Genomic DNA, 25,764 nt, shown 5'->3' with positions numbered 1-25,764 from the left:
ATTGAGAAAGCTACAGATTTTATGTGCAGCTCTTGGAAGGCCAAAATCCACACTCCTCTCTATGAATTGCAATACTCTAATTCAGTGCTACACAAGGAAAAACAAGGTTATAGAGGGTCTCAGGACAATGTTGACAACATCCTCAGATAGTGTTCAGGAGCTCCTGAAGCAGATATAAGCTTCCTTATTACTTTCTGTTAAGTAATTAAAGTAAAGAATAAAGCAGTCTACGTGCAAGCAAAATCCAGACTGGAAACTACTGTCTGTCCCCCCAAACCACCAACAGAGCCTCCTCTTTGGGAAGAATCAGAGTAAGCCACTGATGGTCCTATTAGTCTAACAGCCACATACCTACACCATGTTCATCATAAACAGAGCAGGCAGCTGCTTGACAGAAACACTTGGGAAGGTAACAGGACCAACAGTATTGTGGATCAACTAAAAAGATGTAGAGGGAAAACTACCCACAATTCCTCATTTCACCACCCTCAAGAACTTCTCAGAGTAATGGTCTTTCATATTTTGTGACATTATAAATTAAATAATTTCACTATGGAAGGAGCATCTACAGTACAAAGCAAACCACTACTTTAAAATCCCCAAGGTCACCCTTATTTAATAAGTAGACCATACCTAATTTGGACATTGTTTATGGATATGTCTTTATTTAAAATCAGTCTGATTTTCTGAAATCAAAGGGAGCATAGAAGTAAATGCATAACTCTCATCTCAAAGAGGGTAAGAGGCCGTTTACTCTGGAGCCAAACACAAGTGACTGTGTCCTGGGAACACAGACTCATGTTACCAACTCCAAATCAGTTCCATGAAGTTTTACATAGCAAAATAAATTAAATCATAAATCAAGACACTTTTAAAATACATTGGTGGAAACATCAGGGAGGCAGCTCACTGCAAAGTTGGGGAATCTATGCTATAGAGCCCTGATGCTGTCTGAAGACATTCTTAGGTTGGTAGGAGCTAGGGATCTGTGAGGTTATAGACAGAGGTGGGCAATAAATGGCTGGGGCAAAGGCTAAAGGTAGCCTAAGATAACTTACTGCAACCTCTCCACACCACTGAAGTTCTCATCAAGTCAGTAGTTGTAGTTGCAGCTTCTTCTCTGCAACTTTGTCCTGAGGGAAAAAGATCTACAGATGACTGCAGATTTGTTAAGACTAAATCCAAACACCTGTTCAGAGTTCTGGAAGCAAAAGTTCACAGGAAGACAATGGAAGGGGGAGGAGGGACGGACGCAGGATCTCAGAGCTCTGCATCCCTGCCTCTACATCCCCGTTATCGTGGAGACCCCAAACCCAACACTTTTGCTTCTGTTTGTGGGACAGGCCTTAATGTTTTTCATGCTGTACTATAACTTACTCAGTCCTCCTGTCCTAGACTCCGAAGTACTGAGATGATAGGCTTTATAGCACACACACCCCCATTTGCACACATTACCCTAGCTTTACCCTCTCCTGAAGGCTGCATGTATGTTCTGACTATGTTCTTTGATGAGCTCTCTCTTGGGGAAATGAGCAGTTCCTCAGGACACCTCTATCCTGAGGTTTCCCTCAAGCAGTCTCCATGTTTTCAGCAAGCCCTGGAGCAGATCCATTCTCCTGGTTTCTACGCTGGTGAGCCATCAGGTGACAATGTCAGAAAATGGAATAAGGGACCCTCACTCTGCACTTTCCTACCTTGGCTCAGAGAAGACACAGGGCAACCTGAGGAGGTATACACCCCATACTTGTAACCCAGAGATAATGGCAAAGATTCACTGACCATCTGAAGCAAATGTAACTTTAAGTTCTTCAAAACCGATTTTTAGTGATGGCTCTTAAATGATTTAACTTCCCTTTTAGCCTACCACCCACCCGAGATAGTGGGAAAGAAAAGACACAGGAGAAGTTGACCTGTTTACAATGGTTCTTTGGAGCAAAATATGTTGTCTGGAAATTGGCAGTTCATTTCACAGGTTAGCAGTGGCAGCTCAATCCATTCACAAACACTTCATGGATATACCAGCAGTGCAGAGCAGTAGAGTTGGATAGCAGCACGAGTCAGCAGCCTAGGCAAAAGTCAGCAGGAGGGACCAGGAGGAATGCCAGAAGTTCTCAGCTGTGCCTCTCTTAGGGACGCAAAGATCAGCAAAGATGCAAGATCCACAAACGCTGCACAGCGAGCTCTATAAGCAAGTCTAGCTCAGCCTCCGCCACTGTCTGTCAAGTCCTATTTATACCCTCCAAACATCACATGTCCTCCACAGGTCTTGCCTCAGCTAACATCACTCTGCCAATCACCCTGAGTCCATATAAGTTACAAGAAACTGCAGCACATCACCAGAAGTTTTGGTGCGTGTTTTCCTCTATAGAGTCCTGACAAATGCAGTGTAAAGTGGACCAATTCATGCATGTTGCTAGCAGAGAATCCACCATGTGTCCTTTCACGTGCTTGCTTTAGCAGAACATCCTCTCTCCTGTGTCTGCTTCAGTGAAACGTTCCTTCATGTGTTTGCCCCAGCGACACCTTCCAACTGACTTTCCAAAGACCCTTAAGTTTCCACTTCAGGCAGAAGGTTGCCATTGTCACACAATGGGTGGGTATTAAAGGGCTTAACCAAGTCCCCAATACCCAAGCTTCTTTCCTGAGAACAGATCTTTTCCAATTTAAAATGATCTTTTCCAATTAAAATTTAGCAGCTTCCTTCTTTGAATTTATCTAATTATAAAACTCTCCAGCTGCTTATACATAAGATCCGACCTTTGTAAAAGTTCTGGTATCACTTCATGGGAATCAGATCAAAAGTCTCACAACACAGAGACCAGTAACTAATACCCATTTCCTCTGAGACAGAACACAGCCAACTAATGAGGATTCTATCGACTTGATCGCAAGCTAAAATTATATTTTTACTTTATGTGTATGTATGGGTATATGCCACATGAGTGCAGGTGCCAGCAGACCAGAAAAAAAGGTATCCGATCCCCTGGAGGTGGGTTTGAGGGAGTTGACTGTGTGGATTCGGGAAACTGAATTCGGGCCCTCTGGAAGGACTGTAAACACTCTTAAGCATAAGGTATCTCCGAAGCCTGGCTTAAAGGCCTCTAAACCCCAAGCTCTTTCATTCTGTACATTCTGTTGCTCACTGAAGGAAACACGCTCAGCAAGGAATCCTCCCTTCTATAATATCCTATGACTTTATCTCCCCTGTATTTCCATTCATGCTATCACAAATCGTGGGGCAGAAATATGACGGTTGGTTTTCACATCAACTTGCCACAAATCAGTATGCTGTCCTGACTGCTTGACTGATGCAGAAAGACCTACCCTAGCACACACAAAGCAGAACCATGACGGAAGAAAGATGATTTGCCTTTCTCAAGCCTGGCCCTCCCTGTCTTAGAGTTGATTTACCCTGTTGCTGCTGCCACTGCCTTCATTGACTTCAGAACTAGCATTTCCAGGCTTCTGGTATTGACTGAAGACCCACAGCTCACTAGGACACTTCTGGGGGCTAGACTGGGACTGCTAAAGCATGCCAGCTTTGTGGCTTGAGCCAACTATTGGGTTGTCGGCATTCCCAGTGAGATACTCTTCTTAATCCTGAAGTCCTTCATAATTCCTCATGTTGTGGTGAACCCCAACTGTAAAATTATTTTCATTATTATTTCATAACTAACTTTGCTACTTACCTGAATCATAATGTAAATACTTGTGTTTGCCAATGGTCTTAGGCCACCTGTGAACAGGTCGTCTGATGCCCAACCCACCCCACTCAAAGGTTGAGAACTGCTGCTCTAGAGAATGTTAATGCAGTATACCCGTGTTCAGGCTAAATTCAGTCCATGACCCATTAATATACTGTCCACAAGCTATGTAGGTTTTTATATTTATAAACAGTGGCTTAAAATATACCCACCTATTCACCCCCCATCCCACAGAAGAGAGACTGCATGTGACCCATCAAATCTAAATGTTTACTCTCTGGCTTCCCTCAGGGAAAGTTTGTTGATCCCTGCTACTCTTCCACTTCCTAAAAAGGGAGAAACGAGTGCTGATAAACTGTGCCCTAGATAGACATCAGAAACACTAGGAAATTTGCAGAGCTGGTTGGTGATGGGTCATCATTTAAAAATTAAGCAAGAGAGCCAAGTCTATAGCTCCCTGGCAAAGCACTTGCCTAGGACAGCCCAGAGTCCCTCCCCCAGCATTACAGAACAGCTTCTGGTGATCTCAGGATGGGTTCCTTGTGGTACCAGTGGTTAAGGAGTTGAATCGGGAAATGTAGTAAAAGTATATATTCTGGTATGAAGAGACTGATAGATGACTTCATCTATCAGTATTAGTAGGAAAGCTTTTTATTAAAACTGCTGAGCATGTGAAGGTCCTGGCCTCATTTCTCACAGTATAATCCATGATTAAGATAATAAAGGCCACTCAGACAAGACTCCAAATGTCAAGGTTTTCCCGAAGACTATCTAATACTCCCCCCCCCCCCGCCCCTTTTTGAGACAGAGTTTCTCAGGGTAGCCCTGGCTGGCCTCAAGCTTACCTAATACTTTCATACAACCACCCACACACACACTATCCCACTACCCTGTGTGTTTTCTGTGTGTCCTGGCTGCTGTTTTCTTTATTCTTCTGTTAGATTTAAGTCTTTCATTGCTGGGAATCTACAGCTCAAACAGGAAGTTGAAAAAATAAAATAAAAAGCCTACTAACCTACAAGCTGGGGACGAGGGGATGCAAGAACAGAACTAGAGAGTGTGGCAGAACTAAGACTGGTATATGTGACACAGTGAGAGCTTGTCTAATCAAGAGAGAGGGGAAGGAGGAGAAGCCCTCATCTAGTTTTGTGTTCCTAGCCTGAAAGTATTCCTACTAATACTAATAATCCTACCCACTCACTTTGCAAAGCACCAACAATATTCAAGAAAAAATGGAAAGAACAGGGGCAATTCTGAGACTACTATTAGTAAAGACTGAAGAGGGCCTTGAAGCACTGCAGTCTAGAGCAAGACTTGCTGAGGCTTAGTCACACGCAACAGTCAGTCAGTACAGATCAGCCATGTTAGGAATGTTATCTTCAATTATAGACCTGACACTAAAGCAAGAAGGCGTGGCCAAATACTGCCTATCAGGGAGCATGCTGCAAGGCTAGTATCCGGCATCACCAGACAGTATTACTCTGCTGTTTTCTGCAGTAGAATACCGGAGCCTGGAGAACTTGGTGAGCAAAGTTTTGCCTTAGCACACAGTTCCGAAGGATCGTGGTTTACTTAGTTCACACTTCTGAGCTTCAACAGTTCGCATCCGGCCATGCCTTCTGGCCGGCAGTCTCTGAGACAATACAGAACATTAGAGGAAAGAAGCAGGAGTTGTCTTGGTGCTCTAATCTCTTTCCCTTGTTGATATAGCCGCCGTATTCCTGTGGTGGTGATTAGCGCCAAGGTCCCAGTTCTTAAACATACTCAGCTGAGTTTCCACCTTTTTACAACCTCACAAAATTCACAAGGACCTTGGGGATGATTTCAAAGCACACACAGGCCCTGAGCACACACCCTTTTGGGAGCTACCTAGCTACTTTTGTAATGAACCCACTTTCCAGGGAGCCAAACCCAACTGTAAAGTGTTTTTATAAATGACAATCTCTGGTCGTGGAAAAGGTGATTCCTATGTTCATCAAGGCAGCATTTATGGCTCCTTTGTGGGAGCTAGACTTAACTCACAGAGACAGACACGACTGGAGGGGAATTGTGAGTCTCTAGAGTGAGTTCTCACTCTTCCTGTAGCTCCTACTGCTCCACACTTCCCTGCCATGACGGTCTGCAGTTTCAAACTGAGCAAACCCTTCTTCTCCTAAGACCCTAATTGCCAGTGGCTTTTACTAAAGCAACAGGAAAGTAACTAACACAATGTATTTAAGCTACCTACACATACTGTGTTTTTATATTATGTAAGATACAATGTGGATTATAAGTACAAATTTAAATTGTTAAAGTAGCCCAAATACTTAGAGAACACAGTAGAACTGGGTTTTGAGGAGAAAGCCCTGAAGTCCATCTGAGAATAATGAGACAGAGGCTTAGGATTTAACTTAAAGATGGGACTCAAGGAGAAAGAGACATACTATTAAGCAGGCTTAGTCAAGGTGTGGTATCTCTATCATTTTATCAGTTTGGTTCCACAAGATGGTTCAAATTTAAGTCCCCATTGCTTCAGGGGATGGGCTCCCCAGAAAATTAGCATTCATGCAAGGAGCAACTACTGTCCTCATGGATAAATACAAGTGGACATATAAACAAATAAAGGAATTAATGTAAAATAGAATATATTATAGGTCTGGTGTCATCAGTGCTCAAAGGCAAAACATCTACCTACAGATTTGGCAGAACTTCTTGTATTTATTCTGTAAGGCCAAATTGGTTCTAGATATAATGATGTTTCCTGACATTTTATAATAAAACTTTTGGTTTAGGACCACACAAGTCACTCCCACACACATAACATAAATAGAAAATGTAATTTAAAACAATTTTAATCCATACTTCAAAGGTTTGAAGAACTGTTGGGAAGTGTTTTCTGCATCCTGCTGGCTATAAAGTATTTATCTTACAAATATTTGTTGAGATACTTGAGTGGAAGTTGCTTGGTGAGAAGTCAGGTGAATATGGTAGAAGAGGCTTTTCCTCATAGCTCATTTCCTTTCCTTCTGAAGTACTGGTTGTGCACGGTGCAGCCTCCTGGGTGCTGTCATGAAGAAGACCTGGCCCTTCCTGTGGACACTGTGAGCTGCAGGTGGTGTCAGTCTCGGCATCTCAATAGTCTGCGAGCACACTCGTCAGATGTACTGACAGTGCTGGGATGCAGAAACCTGCATCAGATCGGCAGCAGACCACCGAAGCATGACCCTCTTTTGGTGTGAATCTGACTTTGGAACATGCTCTGCGACTGCTTCTCAGGCCAGCCACTCAGAGAGTCAACACTGGCGGTTGTACGTAAACCATTTTTGGCACACATCACAGTCCAACAGGCCAGGCCCACTGCTGTATTGCGTAAGAATGACACAACAGTGGCTTTCATTTTCACTCAAGAGGCAACTATTTATCAAGCGTTTACACTTTCCCAATTTGCTTCAAAAGCCAAATGGCCATTGACTGGCACACCGTGAGTTCTGCAGCTGTAAGAGGACTGGCTCTGCTGGCCGCTCTCAATTGGTCATTGTCAGCTTCTGATGCTGCCACAGTGCTCTGCATCTTCAGGGACTCCTCTCCTCTATGAAGCATCTTCACCCAGCACCGCATTGTGCCTTCCTTAGCGTTCCTGGGTCAGACGAGTGGCCGATGTCGCCAGCTGTCTCTGCTGCTTTATGACCCATTTTAAACCCAAATAAGAAAACAGTTGAATTTGCTTTTTGTCTAACATCGGGTCCATAGGGTGAAAAAAATATAAACACTGAATAAGAAGTCACTAGCAAAACAGCAAAGAAAAGTACATTTAACTGATGCATAAAATAATTACATTTATTAAGAATGTATTCTAGAAGTCGGGCGGTGGTGGCGCAGGCCTTTAATCCCAGCACTTGGGAGGCAGAGGCAGGTGGATTTCTGAGTTCAAGGCCAGCCTGGTCTACAGAGTGAGTTCCAGGACAGCCAGGGCTACACAGAGAAACCCTGTCTCAAAAAAAAAAAAAAAAAAAAAAAAAAAAAAGGAATGTATTCTAGAATCAAACAAATCAAACAACAAATTTAACAATACAAAACCTGCAATTAGTTTTGCACAAACCACCAAGGTAAGCATACTGATTATCTGGACTGAGGCCTGGAACTCAGGCATCTGTACACCCAAGTCCACAGAGGCGGCACTCACAAAAGCAGAAAGGAAAAACAACTTTCCACCAGTGAGTGAAAGAGTGAACAAAATGTAGCACACAGTATCCTAAGAAGGGCCTCAAAGGCAAGAAGAAGCCGACTAAGAACCACACAATGTATTGTTTAGGGGAAGTTGTCCAGAATGAGCAATTCCAAGAACAGGCAGTAGACTGAGGGTCACCCTAGCTCTAGGATTAGAGGAAATAGGATTAACCGAGTCCAGCGTTTCCTTTTTGGAGCGGAGGGGAGGGGAGGGGAAGGAGCAAAACACTCTAAAGTTAGATTGCAGTAATAGCTGTAGTTCTGTAACTATGTGACGAGGCATCAAACTGTATACTTTTAGGGGCACTATTGAGCAAAGCCCTAGAGAAAGAAGAAGCTCCATGAGCAATCTATCTATGCAGAGCTTCTTTGTAGCACTTATTTCTGCAGGTGATACTTTCTCCATGAAAGTAACTAGGATTTGGCTACTTAGTACAACATGACAAATCAAAACTGTGTTTTAAATGCTTAAAAGTAAACTAGTAGCCAGCGTTATCCATAACTGAAGTACAACTTTCATTAAGGAAAACTATGAGTGCTTGTGGTTCATTCTCCTGTGAGACAGGCAAGCACAGGGAACTCGGTGAGCAGTCACCAGTGTCACCCAGCTGATGACACTTGTGCTGGCTTAGGATGTGGCAGCACTGAAACAGCAAACACTGAAGAGCATCAAGCTGACCATTTATAACTGAAAGCCCCACCCAAAGGGCAAACAGCAAGCTCTTAAGAACATTAAGCTGACCATTTATAACTGAAGGTCCCACCCAAGTGGCAGAATTAAGAGGTAAGAGGTAAGGCTTAGGTGTCCATCAATAGGTAAATGGTTAAAGAAAATCCACAACAGAATTAATTTAATTGTAGAAAAATTCATTTATGACATCTGTACTAAAGTGGATGAAATGGAGATTGTCATGCTAAGTGAATAAACCAGGTTCAGAAAGACAAGTGTCCAATCAATATCTGTCTTCTCCTGTGTGGGAAGTAAACAAGGAGTAGGGGCAGATAAAGTAAACGAGGGTGTGTGAGCGGGAAGAGATCTAAAGGAAGAAGGCAGGGGGACAAGAGAGTAATGGAATATATGTCAGGCAAGTAGAAGGGGGACCTCTTTGCAGAGAAGCATAAGGGACCAGCAAGGAGAGGAGGCATGAGAGAGGGCACTAGTAGACCCAAATAAGAGCAAAACAAATTATGTATGTATCAAAATGTCACTGCAATACCTACTTTTGTTTATTACCTAAAAGTTTAATTATAAAAGCATTAGAAGCCCCTAAGAATAAGTGGCCTTTCTGCTAATCAATCAGCAAGGGTCACTTCTGCATCAGAAGGGGCTGGGTTCCCACTCTATGAAGGCAAGAAAGGCCAGCACTAAGCGCAACTAGGAAAAAAAGACAAGATCTAGAACAAAACCACAGGCAATATGAATCAGAGAAGTCAAGGCAAGAGCAGAGGAGGAGAAAATCAGTAGGAGTCATCACTGGACACACATAATGGGAGCAGGGCCAAAGCCATGCAGCAGGACAGAGAGATGACCCAAGAGTCAGGAAACTAAATCACCATTAAATAGAAGTGGGTACAGGTGGGCCATCTGAAGAGTATCCATCATTTGTGATAGAAATCAACTATAGGTAGCAACAGGATGAAGTCAGAATAAGATGTCATGAAAGCAAACACAAACTAAGATGTGAAAATGATGAAATGATAGTAAGATTGGACATCAACATGGCTCTTTAATCCAAATACAATCTAAAACATACAGATCCATTCTGGTGTGGGGAAGTGAAACACAGTACAAAATCTCCACCAAAACCATCTCAGCACTTCTGACTTCACAACTTACGTGGTCACAACACAAAAAGTATTGTGTACACATCTACCTTCTGGGGCACTTATTCTTAAGGGTTTGATGTGACTGCAACTGTGCCAGAGGACGCAGGCTGCACCTTCATGGCTAGAGTGCTAGCCTCACATGCACTAAATCCTGGTTCATCCCCGATAATGTAGACCTTGTCACAGTGATGTGACCCTGTAGTTCCGACAGGGATCAGAATGTATAGGGTACCAGAAGTCCAAGGCTGCCAGACTCTCCAGAAGCATTGACCGAAGGTTTAAAAAAAGTCTAACTTTGCGAGTACAACCAAGGAAGTTCCCCTGTCCCCATTGATAGACATAATCTCTGCAGCTTGCCAAAAATATTACCCAACCAACAACCTTCTAAGGTACTTTGGACATCTGTTGAGTTCCCCATCTACATCAAAGTGAACCACGTGCAGAGAGAGGTGAGGAGATACAGTCAGTACTATTTTAGTAGCTAGAGAATGAAACCCCAAAAGTACTTTTTAAAAAATATATTTATTTATTTTATTTATATGGGTACACTGTAGCTGTCTTCAGATACACACCAGAAGAGGGCATTAGATTCCATTACATATGGTTGTGAGCTACCATGTGGTTGCTGGGAATTGAACTCAGGACCTCTGGAAGAGCAGTCAATGCTCTTAACCGCTGAGTCATCTCTCCATCCCCGAAATGTACTTTGATTAGCCCAGTACATTAACATTATTTTATCTGTGAAATAGAATGATACGATAAAACATGTGTTCCACATGCTCACACAGTCACTCAAGCCTAATCAACGGGCCAAGACATGCAATACCACTTTTCACAAATGCATGTATTATCTGTTTAAGAAGAAATACTAAACTTTCAAGTCTATCACTGTATACATATGCTTCTATCTGCAAGCACACAGAGAGCCACAGGCAATGGTCAGAGTGAGATTAGAGTGAAAATCCAAGACAGAAGGAGGGTGGCTAGATTTCCCTGGGTAACTTTCTGTACAGTTTGAATATTTTATTAAAAGAATACATTAATTTTTAAAATTCAATTGCATTCAATAATAAAAATACACTGTTCAGAGTATACGGCCTTTGATCTGCAATCCTACCTCGGCAATTTGACACTACACTGGAGAACTCCATGGGTTATTTGTTGACTTCAACTGACAACCGAAAAAGCTAAATTCTGAAGACCACTTAACTGTCTATCATCAGAGAAATAGTTAACTAAATACATATTTATATGCATACATAGCAATATTCTACAATAAAAAAACTGATTGAGAACTACAGACTTATGGAAATGAATGTTTTTTTTAAATTTTACTTATTTATATATTATGTGTGAATTTGTTCTGTGTGTTCTGAGTATGCACACATGCCCTAGCATGTATATGGAGGTCAAAGGACAATTAGCAGTCAGTTCTACCAGCTGAGCCATTTCACCAGGCCAATGTAGTAGGTAAATTTAATGAAAATATATAGGCTATATATGCTCTCATCTGCTGTACTTGCCTCTAGAGCCAGTTCCCTAGCACAGTACCCAACACCCCAATGCCTCTCCATGGTGACCGACACCTGGCTGCTGATCTGGAGGAACAATCTCCACTCCTGGCACCCGAAGGCAGGAAATGTACACAACACACTATCCACCCCGCCTATCCTTAGGCGATACAAACATTTTCACTGCTCTTGCTCCATATCCATCCACTGGTACACATAATGCTCCAGGGGCCGCCTCAAACCAAGGGAACAAATAACCCCCTGACTGAACAGTACACAAACCTTGGCCGTCCCACTGCAGGAGTGGGTGGGACAGTTCCCGACCTAGCAGATCTTTCTCCTAAGCAGCAAAGTGGAGAACTTTTTGTTGTTGTTGTTTTCAAGACAGGGCTTCTCTGTATAATCCTGGTTGTCCTGGAACTCACTCTGTAGACCAGGCTGGCCTTGAACTCAGAAATCCTGCCTCTGCCTCCCAAGTGCACCACCACGCCCGGCTCAAAGTGGAGAACTTTTAAAGTCTTCCAGAAACCCACAAGCACAGCGTTGGGCTTTCTGTCAATTTTTCCCTAGGAACTCCAGCTACTGAGAATCTTTCCACATCTGCTTTTTTTTTTTTAAGGTTTATATATTCTTTATATGAGTACACTGCAGCTGTCTTTAGACACACACGAGAAGAGTGCAGCAGATCCTGTTACAGATGGTTGTGAGCCACCATGTGATTGCTGGGAATTGAACTCAGGACCCCTGGAAGAACAACCAGTGCTCTTAACCAATGAGCCATCTCTCCAGCCCCCACATCTGCTTTTAAGTAACCAAAGGAAGACTCCTTTTTTTTTTGTTCCCAGTTTACTTTTATTTTATTTTTTTAATATATTTATGTAGTTACCTCCCATATGCTGCTCACCCCGGCTCCCCTTCCAGGATTCCTCCCCATGTCAGCCCCCTCCCTTTTACCTTTGAGAGGCCCCGTATCCTCCCACCCTGATGCATTAAGTCTCTGCAGGATTAGGCACATCCTCTCCCACTGACCTGATAAGACAACCCTCTGCTATGTGCTGAACCAGCCTGAGTTGGCTCTTAGGTTGGTAGCTCGGACTCTGGGGGCTTCTAGGGGTGCAAGTTAGTTGACACTTTTGGTCTTCCTGTGGGGTTGCCATCTCCTTCAGAGCCTTCAATCCCCTAACTCTTCCACAGGGGTCCCCGACCTCTGTCCAATGTTTGTCTATGGGTATCTGCATCTGTCTCAGTCAGCTGCAGGGTAGAACCTCTCAGGACAGCCAAGTCAAGCAGGGCCTTCTATCTCTTTTCTTTTTCTCCCGTCTGACAGCTTTAGCATTTTACTAACCCACTTCACATGCAGGATAAGTCACTCAGGTCCTCCAGGGGCTCTCCTACCTTGTCAACATCATGACCTACTGTGGGTCTCACAAAAGCCACAAAGCCCTCATGTGTACCAAGGCCCCTGTTCAATGAGCTTCCGTCTCAACTCTGGGGTGAACAGAGTGTTCTTACTGGTTCTAGGACTGGGCGCTACATACAGCCTCTCTCATGCTCAGTTCCTCACTAGCACTTTGACCTCGTTTTCTTTCTCTTAACTCTAAATATTCCTACTGAGGCAGGAAAGAAACACAGAGGGACACAAGAACATGAGAGGAAAGAACCCTGTCATCCCAGAGGCTGATTAAGATTCTCACTAGCTGGGAGATAAGTATTCTAGCACAATTTGAGATTTCTTTCATATATAGATATTTTATATTAAACCACAGTGAGCCACGTTAAGTGTATGTGACCTTGGGTAGGGTCTTAGCTCTTTCCCCTTGTTGACTGCAATGATCTCAGGTGCCCCTCAGGAACTGCTCAGTAATAAGACAGTGCCTTTAAGTACCACCATAATCTTATATATGCTCACTGTAAAAACAATGAGCTGCAACTCTTCCTGGAAGAGCCCTAGCCATATTTGGTATGTCTGACTTTCCTCTCAACACCTTTCTCTAACCCTCTTTCTCAAACCTATACTACAATAGCTCTAAAACAATCTCCAACTTTGCTTCATGCTGGCTAATACTGAAATCATTTTCAGCATCCAAGCCATGAATCCAGTTTGGTCTAAGTCGAGGGTCCTAAAGATCTAGGTAAAGGGCTTGGTCTGCTGAGTGACAGTGAGGAGCTGTACCTCCTTTACCTCCACCCCAAAATGCTGACACTTTGTACTCCAAATTCTCCATCCCAAGAGGAGCTCTTCAGCATATCTACTTTGTAAATTCCCTTACCCACTCCCAGTCCTAAGACATGGCAAGTCCACTTCATCCAGTGTACCAACAGATCATCTGTGTTCTGTGGATTCCTCCCTGGCATGAGCATGTTCTTCCTGGCAGTCGAGCCTTAGTTGCATGTCTTGTCACCATCACCCATAGCTGAAGCAAAGCAACTGCTGCCATGGCTTCCTCAGAATCCCATCCCACATATGCTAAGGCACTTCCATCTGAGACACCCCTGTGCTCATCAATAGGCTTGACAGAGAGGCATCCAGATTTCCCCAGTTCTCCATCTTCATCTGCGTGTCTTACTCACAGCAGGGGTTATTATTGCAGCAACAACGGACATCAGGGGCTGGAGAGATGGCTCAGTGGTTAAGAGCACTGACTGCTCTTCTGAAGGTCCTGAGTTCAAATCCCAGCAACCACATGGTGGCTCACAACCATCCCTAATGAGATCTGACGCCCTCTTCTGGGGTGTTGACGACAGCTACAGTGTACTTACATATAATAAATAAATCTTTTGAAGGAAGGAAGGAAGGAAGGAAGGAAGGAAGGAAGAATGGATGGATGGACGGACGGACAACAGTCTCTATCACATGGAGAAGGGACATTCTATGTCACACGGAAACGGGACACACAATTCTATATGCACTCAGATTCTTAATCCTGAAACAGCTTAGCACTGGTTGCAAGTTTCTGCCCTCCAATTTCATCTTGGTTTCTATCTAGCCCTTGGAAGCCCAAGTATTGCATGACTTCTACTTAAAAAGTCTAATTCTGTTTATTCCAGATAGAGAGGGCAACAACATATCAAATAAATTATTCTACCCAGGTCTAGTTTGGTAAACTAATATGTTTAACTGCGGTTACTTACAGGCACATAAAGCAATTTACCTGTAGCTGTACCACTCAAGAGCCTACCCCGAGGGAGGGAGAGGCTCCAGGGACTTCAGAGTCCTCCTCCTCTTCCAGGAGGGAAAGTTAATAAGTCCCATCCAGTGAGGATCTCAGAGACTGGTTTCATCAGAACTGCCCTGACTTTAAGCAAGTCATGTCCAGAGAACACAACCATGAAGAATCAAAATATCCAGAACAAAACCCAAGATGAAGGGCTGGTGAGATGACTCAGCGGTTAAGAGTGCCAACTGCTCTTCCAAAGGTCCTGAGTTCAAATTCCAGCAACCACATGGTGGCTCACAACCACCCGTATCAAAAATCTGATGCCCTCTTCTGGAGTGTCTGAAGAAAGCTACAGTGTACTTACATAAATAAATAAATAAATAAATAGTTCATCTAAAGTGACACTGAAGTTTAAATAATACTTTGCATCTTGGGTTTTTTTTTAAAATATTTATTTATTTAGCCTTGACTCCCTCAACCTTTCCACCACATCTAATAAGTCAACTAGTGCTACTGGCCCTTCCCCTCCTCCCAGAGCCAAGCCGCCACCACCCCACATCTGGGTTACAGTTTCCTAAGCACAGTCCCCTGTAGTCATTTACCAAACCACCTCTGAGAACAGGACACCACTCTCTGCTTAAAAGCCCACACGTGGTCCCCACTACCCCAGAAGAAAGTACAAAGTCCAGAACACAAATCTCAAAAACATACTTATGTCTCCAACAACAACAACAAAATTCATTTATTTTTACTTTATGTGCAATGGTCTTTGTTCTGCAAGTATGTTTGTGTGGGGGAGTCAGGTCCAAGGGAACTTGAGTTACAGATAGTTATGAACTGCCATGTGGGTGTTGGGAATTAAACCAGGGTCCTCTGAAAGAGCAGCCGTCTCTCCAGCCCCTCCCAATTTTTTTTTAAATGCCCATCTTTCCACCCCCCCACTCTTCTGTAGGATCAGCATTGGGGTTGAACCCATTGCTTCACCTTACCAAGTCTCTCCTTCACACTTCTGCACATGCCACTCAGCGTCTCCAAAGGTGGGAGCACTAGCCTTCTTCCATATAACTAACTCACAAGATCCCAAAACCACCTCAAAAAAAAAAAAAAAAAAATCATGAAACAACTTGACTAGTACTTTGACTGTGGTCCTTTTCAACCAGACTGCAACTCCTCCCAAATTAAGAAATTCTCAGTGAAGCACCGTGGCACGCACCTATATAACTATATATAACATATATATAAAACCTATATAACTCCAGCACTTGAGCCACTGTGGCTGGATGATTGGGGAACTCTGGAGGACTGAGAGGCCAGCCTGGGCTATGTGGAAAGACCTGGTCAAAAAGCAAAGAGGAGACCAAGTAGTCGTGGCTCACAGCTTTAATCCCAGCACTCAGGAAACAGAGGCAGATCAGCCTGGTCTACAGAGTGAGTTCCAGGACAGCCAGGGCTACACAGAGAAACCCTGTCTCAAAAAACCAAAAAAAAAAAAAAAAAAAAAAAAAGGAGGAGGAGGAGGAGGAGGAGGAGGAAGAGGGGGAAGGGAAGACATGAGGGAAAAGAAGGAATAATCCTGGGCCCACAACTGACGCCACCTATCCAGCTGTACTGTAACTTTTCAATCCCTATTCCCAAACGGTCACTGCCCATTCAAAATTGCTGTAGCCTGTCTCCTCCTCCCCAGTAGCCTCTGACCATGCACTAGCACGGCTTCTAATTAGCTGAAGTGTCCCTTAGACTGGCACCTCCATGACAAGGCTACCCTTTTGCAGCTTACCCCCACTGGAACTGCCTGTACTCCTCAGAAGTCGGCCCATTTCCTCAAGAATTCAATGGCCTGCATCTGACCCAAGAATAGAACCTGGAGAATAATCACCACCAGATACGTTATAGGGACGAAGTGTACAGAAAGAACTGCAGCTAAAGGGAAACCAAAATGAATTGGCAAATAATTAACTTGTGTAATTTTACACTTAAAATTGCTGTCGGTGAAAAGAGCGTATCTGGCTGGCCCTGTGCTTGGCATCTTCCTTGGAATCAGGTAGAAATTCAATTTGTGGAAACTGAGTCATCTGCTAAAGCACTGGGCGAAGCCACCACAATGAGAACAAGCATTAGCAAGTGTGTCCATCCTGTGCCTTGAGACCTCCATGATTCACTGGCTCCCCCAGAACAGAAGCCTCCAAATCCTAGCAATGCCTCACTGACTACTCCCTATCTTCCTCAAATACTGAGTAAGCAGAGACTACAAAGCGACAAGCTGCCTCCCTGTTAACCCCTTAGTGCTCTAGAGATGCAGACAATCCGGGGTAGATGCAACACCTCGTGGAGGCCCAGAGCTCTTCTTCATACTAGGTGTTCATTCAAGGGCTAAAATGATGTTACAGATTTTAGGGAGACGCGGGAATGAGTAGTAGTTCATCTGAATAATCAATCACATGAAGGAAAACAAACCACAAATTCAATGGCAACGTGGGCTCAGAGGTCAATTATATCCCCTAACTTCAGAAGTACGGGTTCAATCCTCATTTAAGCAGACTCATTTGTAAAGTGTTATTTCTAAAGACACTAAAGTTCTTGGTGGCTGTGTTTCAAAGAACCTGACCAACCCACTTGGATTCTAAAGTCTGCCTTTGCTTTTGCCTTTTCCAGCTCTGTTCAGGGTACTGATATTATAGCCAGCCCAGCACCGTAGCCTCTCACGCATTTCTACTCCCCTGTAATATGCCGTAAGATCTCAATTGCTGCAACAGTCAATGATTGGCAAATATGAATTTCAGGTATATACATACACAGATACACAAACCTGTCACCATTTGGTAACATGCCAGCAGCGTAGGTCAACTGCTGCCCTAGAAGAAATTTATATTCTCTCACCCATAAATACTCACTGAAAACCCAAAAAGATATACAAACACTAACTATGGGCGCACCCAAGTAGTTACGGAACAAGCCAATGCAGGACAAACTGTTTTGTGGGTTCTAAGTGAGGAGATTTTGAGATGACGTTTCATATGACAACATAGGACTTGTGAGGCTATATGTTAAGAGCCCTCTCAGCCGAGGGGGAGTGCTCGCCCGGGAGCTCAAAGAACTCACACTGACAAAAGCACCTGCAAGGGCTTACCACGTAAGAGTCACTGTGACAACCACTGTGACCACCGCCCTCGCTGAAGCCAACCTGAGAAATACAGCCCTGTACACAAGAGCAGACACTGGTCCTAAACAAGTTTATAGACACTCCAACTGGGTGTTCAGCTGTGTTGGATGACTCAGACGTTCCAATCCCAGGTTTATGCCTAAGAGAACTGAAAACATATCCAGAGTAACTCATACGTGAAAGTTTATAATAGCATTATTCATAACAACCCCAAAGTGGGAACAACTCAAATGTCCAACTGGTGTAGTATATGCACACAATGTAATATAACTTTACTCTTAGAAAGGCAAACAGGAGCTGTAAGAGAGGGGAGATATGGAGTAACTGGTAATGAGCACTTAGCTTCTTTACAGTTGAAATGTTCGGGAACATTAACAGTGTTAATGGCTACAGCCTGTGAATACAGTGAGAAGGTTCGAGTTTATAGATTAGGACACACCTCAATTCTTACAGAGTTTCCAGCAATTTTCCTGCTTCAGTGGATCTCAAGATTATATCAAGGCAGCTTAGGACAGCAGGGGCTTGTTTAGAGACCTTAATTTTTTTTTTTTTATGTGTGTGTGTGTGTGTGTGTGTGTGTGTGTGTGCCTGCATGCTTCATGTGGAGGTGAAGGACAACTTCAAGAAGTCAGTTATTTCTTTCCACTATGGGTTCTGAAGCTAGAACTCAGGTCAAGCTTGCACAGCAAGTACTCTCAATCATCGCACTGGCCCAGTCTGGGACTCCTGATAACTGTTTTAATGACTCCTGAAAATCACTGACACCAAGAAGTCAAGTATAAGGTCAAGATAGCAGGTTGGTGGAGCTGGACAGATGAGATGGTTCAGCCCCTAAGAGGCAGTCCTTCCTGCTCCTGCAGAGGACTCAGGTTCATCCCAGCACCATATGGTTCATCACAACCACCTGTAACTCCAGATGCCCTCTTCTGATCCCTACGAATACCAGCACTCGTGTTTACACACACACACACACACACACACACACACACTAACATAATTTAAAAAAACAATGAAAATAAGTTACAGACCTAGTTCCACCTCTCAGTGGAGGCACAGCCAAGAGTGGGACAACCTGTTATCCAAAGCCACAGGCAAAGCTGGGCTCTGCGTGGCACCTCCACACAAAGGAGAAATCCTTGAATCAGACGCCTGCGTTGGAGAGGCTGCCTGGACTCATGGTCAGCAGTCCATGGATGGGAAGCTGCTACAAACACAAAAGTAAGCTACTTGGTGCATGTGGATAACTCTATTCCTCCTGCAAAAATAACAGAGACCTTATCCCAGCCAGTGGGAGAAGAGAATGTCAGTGCAGCTGGAAACTCTACACACAGAGCAAGAGCACAAAAGAAACTGGAAAAGAAAGTAAGTCAGAAAAGCATGGCAAAGAAACACCCACCCCCACAGGGCTTTGAGAAAACAATAAAAAGCATACTTTTCCTATTCCTCTCTAGATGGCCGTCTGATGAGCTCTTCACATCTTCCAAGAGGCAACCAAAATACTGCAAGAGTTTTCCCATAAAATCCCAAAGTAATTCAGAGCTTCCTTCCCAGTAGGATTAACATTATAGTGCTTATTAAATTGCTATAATTTTTGACAAGTTTCTTTTCAGTAGAAATTTCCTCAAATAACACAATGCTTCCCTCACATTTGCCTTCCCAATGCTTCCAACAGCAGCACACAGAGAGACGCAATACATATCTGCTGAATAGATCAGTAAATGAGTTTTCCAAAGCTTTGAAGACTCAGTCAAAGTAAAGCTCACATGAGCAAGTTTCAAATGAAACCAGCTTGCCCCTACAACTAAGAAGCAAGCAAACAAAAAGAAAATAAAAGAAAAACATGGATTCCAAGCATCAAATCTGAAAATGACCAAAAATGGGAGCTAAAAACATGCCATCCAATGCCACACAGGAAAAGACACACACCAGAAACATTATGCTTGTCCCCTCCCACCACACTTTTAAAAGTTTATAAGGAATACTCATTAATGCACATCCAAACTATCCAAAGAATCAAAACTGCAATAAAACTGAACCGGTAGTCCCCGGTGCTGGCTCCCCAACACCTGACAACTGTGGGGCAGGTACTAGCCCCAAGCCAAGGTGGCTATGGTGGGTAGCTGGTGTGTCTTTGGACATTGCCCAGTGAGAACCAATGTGAAAGCATGAGCAGGCTGAAGAGATGGCTCAGTGTTTAAGGGTACTTGTTGCTCTTGCAGAGAACCTGGGTTGGATCCCCAGATTATGGCTCACAACCATCCATAATTTCAAGCAATCACATAATCACATACGTGGAGCACATCTACACACATAAAATACTAAAACAGCACAAGAGGCTGAAGTAGGTGGACTGCTTAAGTTTGAGACCAGCCTGAGCTACAGAGTGAGTTCCAGGTCAGCTTGGGTCACATGGATCAGCAGATCCAATAGTAAATGAGAGGTCATTGGCAGATGGGATGCTGTCTTGGAGCCTTCACATTAATTTTATGGAGCATAGTGGTTAAGGGCATGTGCTCCATCATAGCCAGGCACAGTAGCACATACATGCTCAGGAGACTGAGGTAGGAGGAGCGCTGTGAGTTCCAGGCTAGCCACATCTACAGAGCAAGCCAGGGCTGTCCTGGAAAAAAACAAAACAAGGCACGGACGGGCTCCAGAGTACACATATGGCAGGGACATCCTCAGGTCCTGACTGCTATGCTTAGCCATGTACTCACAGGACAATCTGCTTAACTTTCAATAGCTTAGCTCTCATATGTGAACGGAGCATAATACGGTTGTTCTTATGAAATTAGATTGACATACAGTGTGTCAGCCAGGACCTAGGGCTTAATTACCCAATGTAGCTGCTATCATTCATTACCTTTATCAGTTAATTTCTGAATCTTCCACAAAGTTTTCTTTTTTTGTTTCCCTCTCTCCCTCCTTCACTCTCTCTTCTATATACTTCAGCTTACTGAACATGATTATAACAGACTAGGAATACTTTTGTGGGATCAGGCATGGTGTCCAAGCCCCAGCACAAGAAGCAGAGGCAAGCAGATGAGTTCAAGGCTATGGTCTACAGTCAAAGCTACACAGTGAGACTCTGTCTCAAAAACACAAAACAAAACAAAACAAAACAAAAAGCAAAGCAAAGCAAACAAACAAAAACCCCCAAAAAACTAAAATTAAGAAAAAAAAGTTTTGTGGGTTTTTTCCAGAAAACTTACTCTAAGCTGATTTTTCTAATTTAAATACACACACATACACACACACACACACACACACACACACACCCCTACCCACCTCAAGGTGCTATGTAGTCCAGGATAGCCTAAACTGTCGATTTTCCTGACTTAACTAGCATAACAAGCATGCAGCACCACTTCTAGACAAATTAATTTTCTAATTGTACAAATGTCCAGTGGCTATGTTGAAAATATAAAATCTTAAAAACAACTTTTGTCTTAAAATTTTTCCATTCTTGCAAACATATTTGGTTGCCTCTATTCTTCAAAAGGAAATACAACTGACTTAAGAAACGACCCACACACTCACCCCTTCCTTGCCAAGCCCTCTCCACACCCTCTGCCTCCTACAGAGTACTCTTTTGGTGTTCAAAAATGAAGGACACTATTTATGCCACATTTAAGAATGAATTAGAGACCAGAGGCGGTGCACACCTTTAATCCTATCGGCTGGGAGGCAGAGGCAGGTGGACTCTATAGAGTTCCAGGGCTACACAGTGAGATCCTGTCTTGAAAAACCACACACACACACACACACACACACACACACACGAAAAGAATTAATTTCAAGATATACAGTGTGGACTTAAACTCTATATCAAAAACTTGCAATTATCATGATTACACATGGCCTTTTATCTTTGTACACAGTCATGCTTAAAACAAACTATTGCCCCACCCCCTTCACTCCTTACCAGGCTGATTTTCTATCTGGCATATTGTATACAAGAGGGTGGGTTACTAACTCATTATGCCAAAATTATCAAGCTATTCCCTAAACTTGAATAATTCAACAAGCTAATTCCTCTAGTCTAAATTCTTTTACCTTATATTCTATTTACTGGACAGCTGAAAGAAACATTTTCATGTATTCATTTTAACAACCAAATATGTCCAAGCAAATGTATCCCAATTTTTTTTTAGTTTTATTGCAAGGCTCGAGATTCTCTTTAAAGTGTTATTGCCTGTCCAGGTTCCTTAAGGACTATGACATCTCAGTGGCAGAATATACCATTTAATTTGAAAGTAAATCAATACCAAAAGCAAATGACTTGATCATCTTATTATAAAAGATTAAAACAAACCAGGCGTGGTGGCCTACGCCTTTAATTCCAGCACTCGGGATGCAGAGGCAGATGGATTTCGGAGTTCAAGGCCAGCCTGGTCTACAGAGTGAGTTCCAGGACAGCCAGGGCTACACAGAGAAACCCTGTCTCGAAAAACCCAAAAAAAGATGAAAACAGTCACAAATTGTATTATACCAAGTCTAAAAATGCTTAACATTATGCCTCACTGACACAGGTCATAAAGACAATGCAGCAGGTTACCAGCCAGGCCTTAGAAACAAGCCAAACTGAAGAGTACTCCCTGTGGAAAGCAAAACCTCCAATTCTAAAACTCTCTTGACATTTGATTCACTACAAAAATAATTTAGTTCATCACAATAAACAGAATCATTAAAGGTTGCTGGAAAACAAACCCAAAGGATTACAGCTTAAAAAGCAATCCCCCCAAATGCAAATGTTCATTTGCCATTGCCATAAATGACTAAGAAGTACACACTAACACCAGCTATTTTAAGCAATATAATTTCTTCTGAAATTATCCTTAGCCTAAATGAAAACCTGATCATCAAGATGTAAAAGGTGTTTAAAGTATCTCCCTCTATACACATTATATACTTTAAAAAAAAAATAGACCACAGTCCAACACATTTGGATAGTTTATTATCTTAAACTGGCAATTTCTGAAACTAGAATTGGCTCCTTTTACAAGAATAAAATATAAAAACCACTCGAATTTTTAAAAACAAATGACAGACTGGTCAAAATGTACTATAATGTCAAATGTCTTGGGAGTGAAGATCTTATGACCATGTCCCAAACTATGTAATACTGAAGGATGAAGTGCTTTAACCCTTTTGAAATTATGCAGCAAATTAATTTGGATGATTTCTTTAAATATAATCCACTAATAAAGTGTTGATAACACGAATCTAGTTGGACAAGAATTAACAAGGGCTCTGGATGCCCCGGCTTTATACATTCTGCTAAAAGGTGCTTCTAGAGCCACCGGGCACCCAGAACATCAAGTCTCCACTTTCTGCGCTTAGCTGCACGGTTTCACAGTTGCACAAAAGCACTGAAATTATCATAAAGTAGGAAGGCGTTCCAGTAAAGCGAAGAGAAGTGTGTAATAGACAGACACTTCCTTTTCCATTATCCAGACTCGGAAAGTATTTATAAATAAGCTCCCTCAAAAAGAACTCGCTCCAGCTTTAGCCGTCTCGTTTACAGTGCTAATGCAATTCTGAATATGTACTCCTGTGAAAATGAAAAAAGTCATTTCCCAAGCAGTCAAGTAGCAACTAGCCAAATAACAGACGCTCAAAGAAAGCTGTTTCTAATAAATACAAAAAATTATATAATAAGCTATGATAATCTTCCCAATAACTTCCTAGTGTCAAAGGCAGAGATAATATCTATTTGTACAAGAGGGAAATGGGAAATTATTAAATATTTTCTCCCAAACTAAGAAGGCCTTTCCCTTCTGGCGATGTCATAGCGCAATCATCTACTGATGAAAGAGAATGGAGCCCGTTCACTTCACTCAATCCATGAAGCAAAACTGAGTGTCACCAGCCATAGGTTTGATTTTTCTTTCTAGAAGAGGCTATTTAAAGCAAAAGGATTAAAGTTCACTGGCAGCTGATAGATTCTGCTTTAAGAGCTTGCACAACATAGCCCCTATCTGTCACTTGCTTTTTTTCCCCACACACCATCCACTCTGCACCAAATCCCCATTGTTCTATATAAAAACTCACAGCTAATGATACCTGAATAGCAACTGCTACATTTACATTACAGATGATCCTTCATGGAACTCTACAGACCCACATTTACTCGATGTCTTCTTTCTCCCATCAAATCCAAATTTGGCCACCAACTGATCACAACTGATAAGGGGAAAAGATCAGAGCTTCTCTTCCAGACTGATGGATATCACTCCAGAGCCAGATGAGTTAGTCCCCAAAAGGTTACCGGATAAATCAACCAAAGAAGAACAGATTTATTTAAACGGGCATCTTATAACCATCTTCTTTAAAAAAAAAGAAAACTATTCTGTACAGAAATTCACACAAAAAAAGAAAAAGCAAAAAAGGTACACACTGCCCACGAGACAGAAGGTCCGTCTCCCTCTTGCACGAAGGGTTTCTTGTGAGTCTGGATTCCTGGGACACCACTTCCTCCCCAAAGCAGGCTGGCCAGGACAGAGGCAGTCTTGGAGGAAGTGGGGACCCCGACATCCGAGCCGGGCACCTGCCTCCCAGCCTCGAGGACACCCGCAGCGACACCCACACTCACCCATCTTTCCTCTTCGCCTTGTAGACGTGCCCGTAAGTGCCTCGACCAACTTTGCAGCCCTCGTATTCAAACAGGTCCTCGACCCGCTCCCGCTCGCTGCTCAGCTTCACTTTAAAGTCATAGTCCATTGTCACAGCCTCCAAGGCCGGGGTGCTGGGGCGGGGGGCCGAGGGCCGCGGTGGGGACCGGGCCGCGCAGCAGCCGCAGCCCCCGAGCTACACCCGCCGGCCGCAGCACCAGCCCGCCTCACGAGGCGACGGCAGGAGGCCCCGCGCGGGCGCCGGGGACATCCAGGGGAGCGCCGGGCGGTCCCCGCGGGCGCGCGACAGCCGAGGGACGCGCTGGGGGCGGGGAGCAGCGTCCGCCCTTGTCCCCGCGCTCCCGGGGCGCCGGCTCGCGCGCGGTTGGCCGCGCGTGCTGCTGCGGGTGCGACGCGGGGCGGCCACGGCTGACTCTGCTCCTCGCCCACGCGCGTCCGCGCCTCACCTTCTCCCACACGCGCTCACGAACACTCAGGCTGCCATCCGCCCGGACAGACCAGCGACGCCACACAACAGCCGGTAGCTCCTCCGAGAGAGGAGGAGGAGAAGGAGGAGGAGGAGGAGGGCGAGGAGGAGGAGGAGGGAGAGAGAGGACGAGCGCGGAACACGGCAGCCGCTGTCGTAAAAACGTCGCGAAGCCTCGCGCTGCCTCCGCCCCACCTGTGAGCGACTCCGGAGCTGGCAGCCGTCTCTTCTGACGCCGGCAGGCGAAAGGGCCTCGCTCAGCCGCGGAGCGGAGCTGCTGACAGACTTACCACGTGGACTAACCCAGTCGCCAGTGCGGCCAGAAACTCCAAGGCTCAAGTGCACGGGTGGCTGCAGAAGCAGTCTTTACCACGACGCCGCGAATTCAGAACGTTGCATGATGGGATTGGTAGTCCGTCACGCAACGAGTTTCTGCTGCATGGAGATTATTTTTCCCAAAGCCGCATCTCTACAATCCAATTTACTTAGCCCATATAAACTTAGCAAAAGACACCTGTTAGGTCGTGGGGGATGGGGGGTGGGGGGCGGTTATTTTGTATTGAAGTCACTTCTGAACTCCAGGATTTAGAAAAGGGCAATTACTGCTCCCCACCCCCACCCCAAAGACTCCAGGTTTTTCCTTTCGTAGCCTCAACCTGTTTCTAAATACTACAATAAACTACGTGGTTGTATTTAAGATTTCTCTTCTTTCTTTGACATCTTTATACCACGGGGGGGGGGGGGGCGGTGGGGGGGGGAACTTAGTGAAGGGGACTGGGGAGATGGGTTAGAGTGCTAGAACGCTTGCCACGTGTTGTAATTTGATTTCTGTTGCTGTGATAAAACACCATGTCCACATATAACTTGGCGAGGGAAAGATTTATATCAACTTACAGGTAACAGTCTGCCACCAAAAAAGCCAAGACACCTGTTTAAAGAGGAAAAAAAAAAAGCTTTTAATCCACACATGTTTAAGTGTGCCTGTAATACTAAAGCAAGGGAGACAAAAAATAAATAAATAAATAAATAAATAAAATAAATAATAAAAAAGGCAGGATCTCTGCAGCAGGATGACCGGCTAGCCTTACTGAAATGGT

General features: G+C 43.9%; 1 protein-coding gene across 8 annotated transcripts in view; it reads right to left on the bottom strand.

The window, feature by feature from the left end:
* Cdk8 (cyclin-dependent kinase 8) overlaps positions 1 to 25,187 on the bottom strand; it is a 72,080-nt gene extending 46,893 nt beyond the window's left edge. For 5 of the 8 annotated variants that reach the window (XM_006504836.4, XM_006504840.4, XM_030254515.1 and 2 more), the window contains exon 1: positions 24,162 to 25,187. In XM_006504836.4, coding sequence (XP_006504899.1) covers positions 24,162 to 24,289 — 128 coding nt within the window. In that variant the 5' untranslated portion in view covers positions 24,290 to 25,187. The remainder of the gene's footprint in view (positions 1 to 24,161) is intronic. The other 3 variants (NM_153599.4, NM_001359990.1, NM_001359991.1) reach the window with 2 other exon arrangements.
* Positions 25,188 to 25,764: the final 577 nt, after the last annotated feature.

The sequence above is a fragment of the Mus musculus genome, chromosome 5 (assembly GCF_000001635.26).
Source record: "Mus musculus strain C57BL/6J chromosome 5, GRCm38.p6 C57BL/6J".
Classification (NCBI taxonomy): Eukaryota; Metazoa; Chordata; class Mammalia; order Rodentia; family Muridae; genus Mus; species Mus musculus.
This window is presented reverse-complemented; position numbering and strand designations above follow the sequence as displayed.